The sequence below is a fragment of the Erpetoichthys calabaricus genome, chromosome 5 (genome assembly GCF_900747795.2).
Source record: "Erpetoichthys calabaricus chromosome 5, fErpCal1.3, whole genome shotgun sequence".
NCBI classification, from domain to species: Eukaryota; Metazoa; Chordata; class Cladistia; order Polypteriformes; family Polypteridae; genus Erpetoichthys; species Erpetoichthys calabaricus.
The window spans coordinates 13696973-13710820 of NC_041398.2; the positions used below are offsets into that span (position 1 = coordinate 13696973).

Genomic DNA, 13848 nt, shown 5'->3' on the forward strand with positions numbered 1-13848 from the left:
TGATGTCCTTCCCTCTGTTTTTCAATTTTCTTGACTATGCCAAAATCCCCGCTTTGTAAAATTCATTGCCAATTTATTACGAAGCTTGGCAACCACAGGGTTCAGAAAGTGAAATGAGTCATCTGATGAAAAAAGAAATTCTAACAGCCTTAACCGACAAAAATACAGGAGCAGTTGAACCGAGCTGCACTTTGTTGCGACCGATCTTGAGCCAACTATTTGCGAGGATTTCACTTTGTGAAAAACCTAAAGAATCTGCAAGGGTTCTTCAAACAAATGAAGGCCTCCATTCTCATGCTATCCATTGAACCGACTGACTTAGTTGCCGATGATGAGACTGAACCAGCAGATGTGCCAGATGTCAACTTGAAAACAAGTCTGGAAATGATAGGCAAGAAGCTGAAGGCTGATCCATTCACACGGTGCAGAAGTTGTGAGGGGGAATATAGAAAGTGTAATTGTTTTCAGAAAAGTTCTTCAGTGAAGCTCTTCACATAACAGTTTCAGATATTTATATTTGTAGATTTCTTGAGTTAATATCAAGAGTTTACACCATCAATGGCCAAAAATAAAAGGATTGTGAAATCAAGTGGAAAGACAAATGGAGAAGTAGGTACCCCACTGTTCATTGTATAGCAGAGTAGATATTTTTTAGATACTTTATTAATCCCAAGAGGAAATTCAAAAAAAAGAAAAAAGTCTCGGCGTGTAAAAATTCATGCCCACGTTGTAAAAGTAAGTGTGTCCAGGGAACGAATCCACATAAAATAAAGTGATAGGAGTGATCAATAAAAAAGAAAAATCAAAGTAGAAAAATGAAGTCGTACACGGAGCTGCTGAAAAGGCTGCCACTCCCGGCGGCGCCTGAGTCATTAGAACTATATTATAAAGGAAGAACTTAACCAATAACTCAGTTGAAGTGATAATTTTCCCTCATCTTTGGGTGAATTCTTTAAAACTCCCTTTCTCAGTCCTCTGCAGATTTTATACTAACAAACTAAATTTGGCACATCGTTTAAGACGTTTACTCTGCACAAAGCAACAGTCATTTATTCCTATAATGTTCACAGACCTCCGCGTAATTCTGTTTTTGGTACTTGTGTACTAAACGGACGGCACTATTATCGTCACGCAAATAGGGGAGACCGCCGCCCCGGCGGCTTAATTTTTTGGAGTTTAAATTATTAGACTGACCTACCCCAACCACAAATACTAACAAAGTTATTAGGGGTGTAGCATAGTTTCCTATGCGTCACCTACGTTTATGTGCCCTTTGCGTGCCTAATATTAAAAACGAAAATCCGAATTCCAGGGGTTCACAAGTGTGCATACAGTTTGATATCTGGGACTTTAAACAATTTGGCTTGACAATTTTCTGGAATTTTCCATTCAACAATTAGCCTCAATTGAATCAAATTGTGGATGGGTGTTTAAGCCGACCCATCATAAGGATTATAGAGATGGGCGAAATACGGAAGCGTAGCGAGACGAATCGCCGAGTCAAAAACACCACTGTCACGTGAGTCGTGAAGTTCGAAGCTTTGAACGTCATCAGTACGTCACAGCGCGCTGTTGCTAAATTAAACAGGTGGCATGTATAAAACTCATCATTCAACAATGGTGAGTTGAGAGAGATTTGGAGAGCTTGACAGATTGTGACTAACGGCCGTCAAGAGGACGGACAAGGACCTTAGCGAAATTAAATGAACACAGACTTGTCTTTACGGAGGACATGAGGCTGAAACATCAAGTGCCGCTTCTCTTGTGCTTTAGAGATATTGCCTTGACGTCGGTCAACCACCAGATGCCGCTGTTCATACTTGGGGTGTAGGCTTCAAAGCATCAGCGGCACAATAAAAATCCTGGATGCTTCTTTTCCTTCACTAGGAAGGAGGATGTAGAGCAGGGCATAGCAACAAGAAAAACCCTCCTCATCCGATCCAACTCTGTAGCTTAATACATTTCACTTACAAAAGTGGGGGAAGCAAGTGTTCATGTGGACCACTGAAGTTCACTAACTTGCGCATTTAGTTGATTCTTTCACCTTTGTACTTCTCAAAAGTAAGTTCTTACTGCTTTCACTTCTTTATAAAGACACTGAACTACTTTGTGCACACTAAAAATCAGTACATAAAAGGCATATAAAAGACCCAGCCGTGGCTGTGACGGCTAGAATGATCAACTAAACGCGTTCATGGTCACACCCCCTTAATATATCAATATTTAAAAGGTAGCAGGAATTGCATTATTTTTAAGAAGTCAATAAAAACCCCACCTGGGGAGGAAGTGAAAAAGTGCTTCATCTAAAAAAAACACTGGCCACATCTGAAGGAAGCCTCCAAGATTAGAGCACCAAGTGCAGAGCTTGTGGGGAAACTCCAAACAAAACGTGGAAGTCAATTCCCTAGAGGAACTGATAATCCCTAGTGATTAGTTACTCCCAAGACTTACCCCTGTGCTATCCCTCCGGTTAATGGAGAACAATGAATCTAATCCAATACTAAAAGTAAATCTTTGCCGCATTTCAGAGCGCACTAGAAAGTTGGGTTCCATTCAATACAACCAACATGAAATCAGCAATTCAAGATTTGGGTCCCCAAGTACGTTGTATTAGCTATGGTATTAAAAAGGTGGTAGGTTCTGAAAAGCCACCCACCTCCACAAAATAACCCAATACCATCTTGCACCAAAGATCACCTGGATAAATACAGGTTTGGTTGAAGCCATTGCAATTTAGGGAATGGAACCACCCATCATGGGATTGTGCTGGTGAGATCATCAAGAATCTTACAATTCTAAGGAATTATGCCAAACTTAGTATGGCTGGATAGGGAACAGAACTTTGTGTAAAAGACCAATGAGACCACTCACTATAGGTTGGGTTATATTAGAGCAGATTGGCCAAATGAGTAAATAGTCATGTAAATCAAAACACCAAGTTTTATTAACATTTCTGATTCACATTTTTCCAGTTCAACCTTCTTACAGCAAGTACAGCCAAAATGAGCACCACCATCACCAGGGTAGCTGCAGCTCCTAACACCAGGTATCCAGTGGGAAGAGAGGCTGTGGGAGGAGAAAAGGACATTGTAATGAACTTTGATTCACATATCAAGATAAAGGATCAGTAGCACTAGCAGTAACTTGGCCTAATCCAGGATCAAGATGGATCTTTACCTTTCTGCTCAATTCTGGAAGTTTCCACCTGGTCAGCCTCCAAGATTACAGGACCACTGTGAAGGAGCACATTCTTCCTGGCAGGAGCCATCAGTTCCACCTTGTCTGCAGCTCTGCCAGATCCTGAAAGGAGAAGAGGTAGGATTAAATCAAATCCCAAGTAGCCAGATCGGGGAAAAAAATCAACTGCTTTGACACCACCAGCTCTGTTGGTCTTTGTTTTTCAGGTGGGTACTAGTGTCTTCCTAGACTATTACAGGTTTGAATAAATTTTAAACTAAGTGGCCAAAGGCTACTCACTTCTAGAGGGGCAAGTTTGAGAACAAGGGTCTGTGGCAGAGGGATAGCAGGCAGCAGCAACACAGTAGATGAAGATCTACAGAGACAGCAAGGACAAAATGGTGAAACCAAACAGGTCCAGGAGTCAGACATCTACATTTTCTCACGACTAGATTTTGAGACTTCAAACCAGAGTATACATTTCAGGCAAGCCATATTAACCTCAACTACAAAACAAAATTCCCACTTGGAAAGGAAACCCACCTTTTCAGCCAAGGCTTGCTGAGCTACAGGGTCCACAAAAGCAAACATCTCAAACACAAATCTCTTGTAATGACTTGGGTAGGCCACTCCAGATGTGCTGTCCACTGTCACCAAGCTGGTCAAATAGTTGTCCCCTGTGTATGGACATCTGGGCAAAGCAGACCCTCCAGTTAGCACGGACCAGCCAACCTCTCCTCCCCACCCTAACACGGCTGTAACATACCCATTCACTAGAAGACTCCACTGTGGCTGGCTGGAGGCAGAAGGTCCTGGGGTGACCCAGCAGTCCCCAAGAGTCAGAACAAGGTTTGGATCAGTCCTGTTCACGATGTGCACTTCCACAGCCACAGGATCCCTCAGAGTTTTGGTCACTGGGTAGTCAGCATCTACATAGTAGTAGCCGTAGGAGGAATCTGGAGATGGAAAGGAGGGTGGCCATTAACCTTCACACCCTATCCATATGACCCTCAAAGGTCCAAATTCACCAAGCTTTTAACCTTCAAGCCTTTCGGAGAAGGATTAGCAAATCAAGCCATATAGGACCTCAACCCTCCACAGTACCTGTAGCAATGACCAATTCCAGGTCAAACGGCCCTTGCTCTACTACTGGAAGAGGTGGCGCCACAGTATACACCTCAGCCTCCACTTGCACATCCTGGCTTCCCGAGTAGGTGCACTGGAAGAATAACCTGAGGAGAGAAACACCACATCATAGCAGGTAGATCACATTTAGGGTTAGAGGAAGCAGGTTCAGAAGCCTTACTTGTAGACACTGTCCCTGGTGATGGAGCCATCTGGACCACTGCTCACAGTGATGGCCGCAGACATGGTGTTCTGGTAGGTCACATTTCCACCAGCCAGCTGAAAACAAAATTACAATCACTGCTGTCCATGAAGTTAGAAACGTTAACCACCATCTTGCACTATGTAATCAGCCACATTAGTTTGTCCTAAAGTTATTGGACCACACAAAAGAAACCTCATGCCCTTTACTAGGGCAAAGTAGTCCTCACTTTAGTTCCACCACAAAACCATCAGGTCTAACAAAGATCACATCACCAGCTATAGAGCCCCCTGCTGCTTGATACCCCCCCCCAGATGGAGTCTCACCTGAACTGTGGTGCCACAGGCACTGACTGGAAACTGGTACATGACAAAGCTAGACAGGCTGGTCACAGGGCTGCAACTCGGGGAACTGCTGTCCACCAACTGGAGGGACCCAAGATCCAGGGGAGGAAGGGTCACATTCTCAGACACCACCACCACAAACTGGCCATCCAGGGTGCACTGCACAGTCACTGCCCAAAGCAAACAAGCATGAATATCCAGTAGCATATCCACCTTTCATCACTCACACCACCCAACTACTCACCATCATTGGCATAGTAGCATGGACTGGTGCTGCTGCTTGAATCGTAGCAACAGTTGTTGGCTTCACAGTCCGCTTGACTAATGGATGAAGACCCTCCACAAGGGAGCTTCTCACTGTCTGCAACTGCACATCTCTCAGCAACACTCACCGATCGACGAGCTGCAATGGTCAAACAGCCCATTTATTTAGAATATCAAGAGACATTCAGGGTGCCAACCCTAAAGAGAAATCATACCTGGCTTAGGACAGGTGAAGGTTTTCACATTTGATCTTGATCCAACAGCAATGGTCACGACATACTGGGAGCCCTAAAGAGAACAGGAGAGGCTCAGACCACAATACACAGCTTCATTAAAAACTGCTACCAACGGCATAAACGTTGGTGCTACTCACCTGCTCAGACACGTGAGCGTACGACGAAGAAAAGGGGACCGTTAGTGTGGTGCGGCCAGCTATTACTCGGAGAAAAATTCCTGGGAGGTCTTTGGTCACCTTTACCAGTCCGCCTCTAGTCTCTGAAAAATACGAGAATTAAAGAGGGTAACATTTACTCGTAGACGCGGACATGTCGCAGTGGTCGAGGGAACACCGCACTCACTCTGAAGAAAAATGTGCGGAGAACCAGCAAATGACAGAGTCATCATGCTGTCGACGTCGTCACATTTCTTAATCACGTCCCCTGACCGAGAAGCTGCAAGATGAGCGCCCGACACGCACAAAACCAGCCAGAAAAGATAGCAGCAATCCAAACGCTCCATAGTGCAAATGAGCCAAACAGAAACACAACATGAACGAGAGCGCGCAGGCGGGTTTAAATCATCGGCGGCGACGGCGCGCGCAGGTGACTCGTTAGCGAGAAGGCGCGAGAATGGAGCGCGGGAAATCAACGTCACTCCTTCTGCTAGTGCGGCTTTATTGAGCAATCAGCACGTCACGGCATCGGACTGATCAGTCCAAACGAAGACCGTGTAGAAGTGACCCTCTGCGGGGCTATCTGGCTGTTAATTTAATGAGGGAAATCAGGAAACATCAAGGAAGAAATGGAGACGAGAAACGTGACAAGTTCGACGATTTTAGAGGGGCTGTGTAAATAAGACTGTGAGGGAATGACCCGCCTTATTGGTGGATGGTGTTAAACCACATCACTTTTCTGTGTTAATAATCGTTGTGATTGTTTAATACTACTATTAATAATAATATTAATATTAATAGTTGTAGTAGTATCGATGTCAGCTTAATTTGGTTTATTTATTTAATTAAGTGTTGTCATGATGCAGAAGACAAAATCCCTCCTCATATTAGCTTTGTTTAAAGAAATTGTAATGTGCTTATTTTTTCTTCATTACGTTTTATTATTATTATTTAAAAACTACAACACTCTCTTTCTATTTTCAGTTTTTATTAGCACTTAGTCTTAGCGCTTTATTTCATTTGTTTAGCAGGAGACGTTATCATACCAGGCTTCGTTTTCTTAAACTGATGCTCAATATTAGCGATTAACGCGTAACTTTAAAATGCACACAGCTAACGTCCGAGATGCTTTTTCGTTCGTTTACTAAAATCTTGATTAAGCAGCCACTTTATAAAGTCCTATTAACCCGGCCCTGAATTCCTCTACAAAATTATAATCACACTAGACCAGCATTTCCCAAACTATGGGTCGCGACCCACTGGTGGGTCGCGAGTGAATATTGAGTGGGCCCTGAAACATAAGACGATATTCCGACCGATCGGGCTAACAGCCGGATGTCTTTTGTTTTTGTGACATTCTTTATCGCCTTGTGTTGTGTTCGTTAGCGTACGCCCTTATAATCTTTTTAAAAACAATTATCAACGTTTGAATATAATAATGGAAAAGTGGTTGAAACGGATAGCAAAAACTACATCGCCGCCGCCGGTTGATTGTGATGAAAAGACAGAAGATGTTCTTATAAATGACAAAAGTGGCACTGAAGCTGACTTCCAAGCTCCCTCAACGAGTTCGCATGAATCGAAACGACGGAAAGTTGTAAGAAAATATGACCCTGAATATCTAAAACTAGGATTCACTTGGAATCATGATACGATAGATCCGCGTCCTCAATGCGTGATTAGCTACGAAATATTAGCGAACGAAAGTATGTTGACGCTTCATATAGAAACGAAGCATTCCCATTTTACGAATAAGCCAGTAGATTTTTTTCAAAGAAAATTGTTGGATATGAAATCTTCAAAAAATATTGTTTCACATTTCATTAATATTAATGAAAATGCTGTATATGCCTCGTACCTCATTAGCTTAAGGATCGCCAGAGCAGGAAAGCCTCATACCATTGGCGAAGATTTAGTGTTACCATCGATTAAAGATGCTGTTGGAGCGATGTTTGGAGAGAAAGAAGTAAAGGAAATCGAGCGCATACCACTGTCCAATAATACTGTTGCACGACGAATCGACGAAATGGCTGAATGGGCAGAGGACGAATTAATCCGGAGGGTAGTTTGTAGTAAATATTATACGCTACAACTAGATGAGTCTACTGACGTGCAAGGCCTATCTCAACTACTTGTTTTTGTGCGTTATATATGGCAAAACGACGCGCATGAAGATATCTTGTTCTGCAAGCCAATTAGTTGTGGAACGGCCGAGGAAATTTTCAATGTAATTGATTCCTATATAAAAGAGAAAGGTTTACAGTGGAAGAACTGTTTCGGTATATGCACTGACGGTGCGCGGGCTATGTGCGGGAAAAATAGCAGTGTCGTTACAAGAGTTCTTAAACAAAGCCCCTGTGCTTTGTGGACACACTGTAGCCTTCACAGAGAAGCACTGGTTTCAAAAGCATTACCTAATGATTTCAAAACAGTACTAAATACAGCTGTGAAAATTGTAAATTATATTAAAACAAAACCCTTACAAGCACGTTTATTTCAAAAGCTGTGTGAAGAAACGGGTAGTCTTCATACATCTCTTCTTCTGCATACGGAGGTACGTTGGTTATCCAGGGGGAAAGTACTGACACGATTAGTGGAATTACGCAATGAAGTTACAATTTACTTGGAAGGAAAAACTGAATATATTGAATCTCTACTGGACAAAGAATTCATTCTCAAGCTCACATACTTGGCGGATATTTTTTCGATATTAAACGAACTCAATTTGTATTTGCAAGGTTCAAACGAATCAGACATTTTTGCAGTCCACGATAGAATTCGGGCGTTTATGAAAAAGCTTATGTTGTGGAGAAGTTGTATTGAGGATGGCAAGTATGATTGCTTTGAAACTCTTGAAACTTTTATTATAGAAAACCAAGTGCAGCCAAAGACGAACGTACTGTCTGCAATTTCCACTCATTTATCATTGTTAAAAAATAACTTTGATGCCTATTTCGGGGAAGAGATGAAAAAGCTCGGCTCGTTGAATTGGATTTGTAACCCATTTCAAGACCGCCTACCAAGTAGTATGTCAACAAAAGCAAGTGAAGAACTCATTGATTTATCAGAAGATACGTCACTGAAAAATAGTTTCAATCGCAAGCAGTTAACGAAATTCTGGCTCTCAGTTGCTGGGAACTATCCGTGCCTGTTTGATGAAGCTATAAAAGTCCTCCTCCCCTTCAGTACCTCATATCTATGTGAGGCCGGATTTTCGGCTATGATCAGCATTAAAACTAAATACCGAAATAAATTGGACGTATCAAACTCACTGCGATTAAAAGTAACTAAAATTGAAGTTGATGCTAAAGCTGTAATGACAAAAAATAGGAAACAAATACACCCTTGTCATTGAAATAACAGTCCTTGTAGGTATTTAAGTAATAAAAAATTGTAACTTAAAGTTGTTTTTTTTTTCTTATTTGAAAAGTCCTTCATTCATATTGGTGACGCTTAAATTTCCATAGTGACTGTTTGTGAGCTAAAGTACAATATATGTTGTCTGTGATGATAACAAATTAATGTCAAATGAAAAAAATACTTTAAACAAAATAAACAGCCCGAACAAATAAGACACCATTAAGTAGTTCCGCGACTCGCTACTAGGGAATCTGAGCATTACCAATATTTTATGCCCCCTTTTTAAGACGGCTAAGAGGTGGGTCCCGAATTTAGCAGTTTTTGTTAGGTGGGTCGGAGCCCAGTCAACTTTGGGAACCACTGCACTAGACATTAAGTCCGTTACAATAACGGACGCTAGAACAGTAGTGCATAAACATTAGTAGGAACAGTCTATTTTAAATGGCAAGGGACCGTCTATTTTGTGTTACAGTAATACTGGCTTGCATGTGGCTGTAATATGTGTCACTGTATTGTGTGCCTTTAATTTTCTCTCGCAGTAATACTGGTTTGTATTTCTGTATAATGCCTGTAATTTTCTCTGATAGTAATACTAGCTTTGATGTCCGTAATATGCGTTTAATTCTCTGTCACAACAGTGGGCAATCAGCAGAGTTTTCCCCAGCAATATGTCTTAGGTCTTACCTCATCTTCCCAAATCCGATTTGATCGGCTGCGCGATATTTTATAGGCCCCGCCCTTTCTGTGTTGTGTGACGCGTCAGACGGCCTTTGAAGCATCTGCTTTGAAGCATCGCACAGTGCCCCGCGCATGCGCACTTCACCAGAAGACACACACGGACACATGGACGCACACAAAGGTTTATTAAAGAGGATATCGACGGCAATGTAACGGATTGGCATTGATTTCATTATAAGGTGATGTTTTAATCCTTCTGTATATAGGTGAAGAAGAAATTGTTAGAAAGGCATATGAATATAATTTTTTGTGCTGCTTTGAAAATGTTCCACTGTAAAAAAATGCTGCATTTTTAAACAAGTAAATCACTCTGTTCACATGTTTACAATATTTTAATGTATAACGCTAAAAATTCTGGGATATTTTGCTGCGTTCAGTGTTAAAACATTAGACCATTAGAACAATCTAGAAGAGAACAGGCCATTCAGCCCAAAAAACCTCACCAGTCCTGTCCACTTATTTCTCCCAATAAAACATCTAGTTCAGTTTTGAAAGTCCCTAAAGTCTTACTGTCCACCACACTACTTGGTCTCTTATTCCAAGTGTCTATCATTCTTTGTGTAAAGAAAAACTTCCCAATGTTTGTGCAACATTTGCCTGAACAAGTTTCCAACTGTTTCCCCGTGTTCTTGATGAACTCAGTTTTAAGTCACTGTCTCGATCCACTGCACTAATTCCCTTCATAATTTTAAACACTTCAGTCAGGTCACCTCTTAATCTTCTTTTCCTTAAACTCTAAAGGCTCAGCTCTTTTAATCTTTCCTCATAACTCATCCCCTGTAGCCTTGAAATCAGCCCAGTCGCTCTTCTCTGGACCTTTTCTAGCACTGCTATGTCCTTTTTGTAGCCTGGAGACCCAAACTGCACACAGGACTCCAGATGAGGCCTCACCAGTGTGTTATAAAGGTTGAGCAGAACCTCCTGTGACTTGTACTCCACACATCAAGGCGCTATATAACCTGACATTGTGTTAGCCTTCTTAATGGCTTCTGAACACTGTCTGGAAGTCGATAGCTTAGAGTTCACTATGACTCCTAAATTCTTCTCATAAGGTCGACTCTCGATTTTCTGACTGCCCATTGTGTTTTCAAACCTCACATTTTTACTTCCTATGCGTAATTCTTTACATTTACTGACATTAAATTTTATCGTCCACAAATCTGCCCAAGCCTGTCTGCTATCCAAGTCCTTCTGGGATGATGTAACAGATTCCAAATTATCTACTAAGCCACCGATCTTGGTGTCATCTGCAGACTTAACCAGCTTGTTATTTATATTCCTATATAAATCATTTCTATATATTAAAAATTGCAGCAGGAGGGTTATGTCAGGAAGGGCATCCGGTGCAAATTTTGCCAAATCAATATGCGGACAACAATACAAATTTCCATACCAGATCGGTCGAGCCCCGGGTTAACAACAACCACCACCAGTACTGTTAGCCAACAGGGTGCTGGCGGAAATTGGGCTACTGTTGGCAGAAGAAGAAGAAGAAGAAGAGGGGGTGATGTGTCCGGAGGAAGGTAAAGAGAGTGGAACTGAGGGTAGGAACTTTGAATGTTGGCAGTATGACTGGTAAGGGGAGAGAGTTAGCAGAGATGATGGAGAGAAGGAAGGTTTATATTTTGTGAGTACAAGAGACTAAATGGTAGGGGAGTAAGGTCAGGTGGATCAGAGGAGGATTTAAATTGTTCTGTAATGGTATGGATGGGAGGAGAAATGGGGTAGGAGTTATTCTGCAGGAACAGCATGTCAAGAGTGTTTTGGAGTTGAAAAGAGTGTCAGACAGAGTACTGATTATGAAGTTGGAAATTGGTGGTGTGATGATGAATGTTGTTAGTGCATATGCACCGCAAGATGGGTGTGCAATGGGCGAAAAAGAAGATTTTTGGAGTGAGTTGGATGAAGTGATGAACAGTGTACCCAAGGGACAGAAAGTGGTGACTGGAGCGGATTTCAATGGACATGTTGGTGAAGGGAACTGAGGAGATGAGGAGGTGCTGGGTAGCTATGACGTCAAGGAGAGGAATGAAGAAGGTCAGAGGAAAGTGGATTTTGGCAAAGGATGGACATGGCTGTGGTGAATATGTATTTTAAGAAGAGGGAGGAACATAGGGTGACGTCCAAGAGTGCTGGAAGATGCACACAGGTAGATGATGTCCTATGCAGAAGAGTCAATCTGAAGGAGATTGAATACTGCATGGGAAAGTGTAGTTAAGCAACATAGGATGGTGGTCTGTAGGATGACATTGGAGATCAAGAATAGGAAGAGAGTGAGGGCAGAGCCAAGGATCAAATGGTGGAAGTTGAAAAAGGAAGACTGCAAGGTGGAGTTTAGGGAGGAGGTGAGACTGGCACTGGGTGGTAGTGAAGAGTTATCAGACAGCTGGGACACTACAGCAGAAGTAGTGAGGGTGACAGCAAGAAGTTTCCTTGGCGTGACATCTGCATAGAGGAAGGAGGAAAAGGAAACCTGGTGATGGAATGATGAAATACAGGAGAGTATACAGAGGAAGAGGATGGCAAAAAAGAAGTGGGATAGTCAGAGAGATGCAGAAAGTAGACAACAGTACAAGGAGATAAGGCACAAGGTGAAGAGAGAGGTGGTGAAGGTTAAAGAAAAGGCTTATTATGAGTTGTATGAGAGGTTGGACGCTAAGGAGGGAGAAAAGGACAGGTGGGCTACACAGAGGGGCCGAGCTGGGAAAGATGTGCAGCAGATTAGGGTGATAAAGGATACAAATGGAAGCATACTCACAAGTGAGGAGAGTGTGATGAGCAGATGGAAAAGTACTTTTGAGAGGCTGATGAATGAAGAGAACGAGAGAGAGAAGGAGTTGGAAGATGTGGAGATAGTGAATCAGGAAGTGCAATGGATTATCAAGGAGGAAGTAAGGACAGCGATGAAGAGGATGAAGAATGGAAAGGCCACTGGTCCAGGTGACGTACCTATGGAAGCATGGAGGTGTTTAGGAGAGATGGCAGTGGAGTTTTTAACCAGATTGTTTAATGGAATCTTGGAAAGTGAGAGGATGCCTGAGGAGTGGAGAAGTGTACTGGTGCTGATATTTAAGAATAAGGGGGATGTGCAGGACTGCAGTAACTACAGGGGGATAAAATTGATGAGCCACAGCAAAAGTTATGGGAAAGAGTAGTGGAAGCTCAATTAAGAAGTGAGGTGATGATTAGTGAGCAGCAGGATGGTTTCATGCCAAGAAAGTGCGCCACAGATGTGGTGTTTGCTCTGACTTTGTTGATGGAGATGTTTAGAGAAGGCCAGAAGGAGTTGCATTGCGTCTTTGAGGACCTGGAGAAAGCATATGACAGGGTGACTGAGAGGAGCTGTGGTATTGTATGAGGAAGTCGGGAGTGGCAGAGAAATACGTCAGAGTTGTGCAGGATATGTAAGAGGGAAGTGTGACTGTGGTGAGGTCTGTGGTTGGAGTGACAGAGGTGGGATTACATCAGGGATTGGCTCTGAGCCCTTTCATATTTGTAATGGTGATGGACAGGCTGACAGACGAGATTAGATAGGAGTCCCCGTGGACTGTGATGTTTGCTGATGACATTGTGATCTGTAGTGAGAGGAGGGAGCAGGTTGAGGAGACCCTGGAGAGGTGGAGATATGAGAGGAGAGGAATGAATGTCAGTAGGACCACCAAGACAGAATACATGTGTGTGAATGAGAGGGAGGTCAATGGAATTGTAAGGATGAGGGGAGTAGAGCTGGTGAAGGTGGATGAGTTTAAATACTTGGGATCAACAGTACAGAGTAATGAGGAGTGTGGAAGAGAAGTGAAGAAGAGAGTGCAGGCAGAGTGGAGTGGGTGGAGAAGAGTGTCAGGAGTGATTGGTGACAGACGGGTATCAGCAAGAGTGAAAGGGAAGGTCTACGGGATGGTAGTAACACCAGCTATGTTATATGGGCTGGAGACGGTGGCACAGGAGACAGAGCTGGAGGTGGCATAGTTAAAGATGTTAAGATTTGCCTTGGGTGTGACAAGGATGGACAGGATTAGAAATGAGGACATTAGAGGGTCAGGTCTGGTGGGACGTTTGGGAGACAAAGGCAGAGAGGCGAGATTGTGTTGGTTTGGACAGAGGAGCGATGAGGGGTACATTGGGAGAAGGATGCTAAGGATAGAGCTATCAGGTAAGAGGAAAAGAGAAAGGCCTAAGCGGAGGTTTATGGATGTGGTGAGAGAGGACATGCAGGTGATGGGTGTAACAGAACAAGATGCAGAGGA

General features: G+C 42.8%; 1 protein-coding gene across 23 annotated transcripts in view; it reads right to left on the reverse strand.

Annotated features, from left to right (window-relative positions):
* LOC114641729 (zona pellucida sperm-binding protein 4-like) overlaps positions 1 to 13848 on the reverse strand; it is a 290625-nt gene that overhangs the window by 201358 nt on the left and 75419 nt on the right. For 3 of the 23 annotated variants that reach the window (XM_051927497.1, XM_051927498.1, XM_051927480.1), the window contains exons 11-12: positions 3178 to 3300; positions 2921 to 3066 (exon numbers count right to left, since the gene is read on the reverse strand). The exons of 8 other annotated variants lie outside the window; for them this stretch is intronic. In XM_051927497.1, the coding sequence (XP_051783457.1) occupies positions 2945 to 3066; positions 3178 to 3300 (245 nt within the window). In that variant the 3' untranslated portion in view covers positions 2921 to 2944. Of the gene's footprint in view, positions 1 to 2920; positions 3067 to 3177; positions 3301 to 3477; positions 3554 to 3720; positions 3869 to 3943; positions 4134 to 4281; positions 4410 to 4483; positions 4582 to 4830; positions 5019 to 5092; positions 5252 to 13848 lie in introns of those variants that run through there. 12 more of the 23 variants (XM_051927488.1, XM_051927489.1, XM_051927482.1 and 9 more) reach the window with 12 other exon arrangements.